Here is a 2,161-nt window from a genome sequence, read left to right on the forward strand (position 1 = left end):
ATAGCTGAGCAGCTCTTTAAAAAAAACCCCAACAAAACAAAACACCAAACAACCAATACAGCAAATTAATTCCTGCTAAAACAAAAGTTAGAGATTAGATTCCATTATGCACAAAAAAAAATTCCAGTCATCTGCAGAAACCAGATAGGCTAAGCTCCAACTGTTTAGGACTCAAGACAGCCTTTAATTCTTAAAAATCTGATAGCTAGAAGTGATGAACAACTTAAAAATAGAACTGCAGTAGTTCGTACCTAGAAACCTAAAATTTTAGGGTCATGTTAATTCAAGCTGAAGTAGTCCAAAAAGTGTGAAAAACAACATACTAATTGAAAAGCCAACTTCAGTTAAGATTATGAAATAAAAGTTTGTGTTCGTAACTACATCATATTTCAATAATGTCATAAGTCACAGTCCTGTCAATCTCTGAAAAGCCATGCAAACTTTCCTCTTGCTTACATACCGTGCAAAAATATAGCAAAAATGCAGAAACACAATGACAGTTGCTGAACATTTTTCCATACAAATTGTCTGAACTGACAAATGAGAACTGGTGGAAGGTTTTAGAGTCAATCTGTTCCTTAAGTCAATCTGTTCTTTAAGTAATTCTTCTGAAATGCTGTTTTTCCTTCACTTCTTTTTTTTTAGTAACCATATCACAAAATTAAGCAAAACTGGACCTTATTGTTTCAGCCACTTTACTCATGGTAAAAGACAAACCTTTCTCACAGAGTCAGGTCTGCCAACTTTGAATGTTATGACCTATCTACATAGCCTGAAGAAAGACTTAAATGTCTACTAATTCAAACTTGTTGGAAGCTTGTAATTATTTCTTTTGAGAGATTTTAAATCTTGGAGAAGCATTTGTTCAAGGACAAGACTGAGGCCTAACTACAGTCAGAAACTACACTCTTCTAGATACGTACAGAATTCTAAATAAATACAATTGTGAGAGCAGATTCATCTTTCATTCAGAAGGAGGACAGATAAATAAGAATAGTTAACTAAAACAGGGATAGCTAGAAGATGACTGAGACTAATAGATTGGATCACCGAGAAACTTGAATATAGGAATGCCTAGTGTTATCACACATGACTAGTTGCCTTGCTCTAGAGCAATCTTCACAATGTTGAGGGAGGTGCCCAGTCCTACTCGCAGCTAAACATTTCAGAACAGTCTTCCCAGTACAATGGTGCAGAATAAAAAAAAAAAAACAGATTTGTTAAAACTACTGTGAAATAACTATATTGGTACATATTACATTTTACCACTGTCAAGAACTTAAATACGTTATTCCAAGATGCAGAAAAGTATATACTTGAACTCTGGATATACACAGACTTACTGTTTCTAGCAGCTGGTACCCAAGCCTGATTCTTCAAAAACATGAAAAACTGGAGAGAATATTGTCAATAGCATACAAAAGCTTAAGATTTAAAACAACTCACTTGGTTATTGGAGAGCGGTGATGGGAAGTGATGAGTGTGTAAATTTTTCCCTGTGTTCACATGGGTAAGTCGTATAGCTTGCCCGCATTTCACTGGTGTCCCACGTTGGCAACTGCCATCACTCTTCCCACGAATCCGCCAGTAACTGTTAGCATCATCTGAAGCTTCAACTCCTGTCACTGACTGCTGCCCGCTTCCTGTTTGAATATAATTAAATGGCAGGAGACTTAACCCACTTCCCCAGTTGAAAAAGTCCTGAAAGCACTAAAAAAAATATGCTTTAATGTTCTCATGCCTTCATATTTAAGAGATGCTTCATTCTCACAGTGACCGCAATGGGAATGCAGGTACCAAATAATCTTTCAGATTAAAGAAGTTAAACACAGCATAAGTTACTAGACACAAACTGTCAAAGTTCATGGCGAACACACGAGAAGAAAATCCGATCCATGATGGGTACTATCCACACCATCCTGCCCTTCTCAGAAATACTTGCCAGAACAGACACTGGGAAGGTACTGCTGAGGCCCTAGACACAGGACAGGGCTCACCTCGGGAATGAGGGAAAAGCATCCCTGTGACATCCCCACTCCAGGACCTGTGGAGCACAGCTGTAACGTCTTCCTGTACCCCAGGCCTCAGCATCCTCCTCTCCCTGCCAGGCCGCCAGGCCTCCAGCGCACCCCACAGCCCCATCCCTGGTCAGCTGCTCTCT

At 39.1% G+C, this 2,161-nt stretch overlaps 1 protein-coding gene across 1 annotated transcript in view; it reads right to left on the bottom strand.

The window, feature by feature from the left end:
* The window catches only part of LOC104467208 (stromal cell-derived factor 2-like protein 1), a 3,384-nt gene extending 1,242 nt beyond the window's left edge, over positions 1 to 2,142 (bottom strand). Inside the window, exons 1-2 of the mRNA XM_010080903.1 lie at positions 1,998 to 2,142; positions 1,447 to 1,643 (exon numbers count right to left, since the gene is read on the bottom strand). Of these exons, the coding sequence (XP_010079205.1) occupies positions 1,447 to 1,643; positions 1,998 to 2,142 (342 nt within the window). The remainder of the gene's footprint in view (positions 1 to 1,446; positions 1,644 to 1,997) is intronic.
* Positions 2,143 to 2,161: the final 19 nt, after the last annotated feature.

This window comes from Pterocles gutturalis, unplaced genomic scaffold, assembly GCF_000699245.1.
Source record: "Pterocles gutturalis isolate BGI_N339 unplaced genomic scaffold, ASM69924v1 scaffold47699, whole genome shotgun sequence".
NCBI lineage: Eukaryota > Metazoa > Chordata > Aves > Pterocliformes > Pteroclidae > Pterocles > Pterocles gutturalis.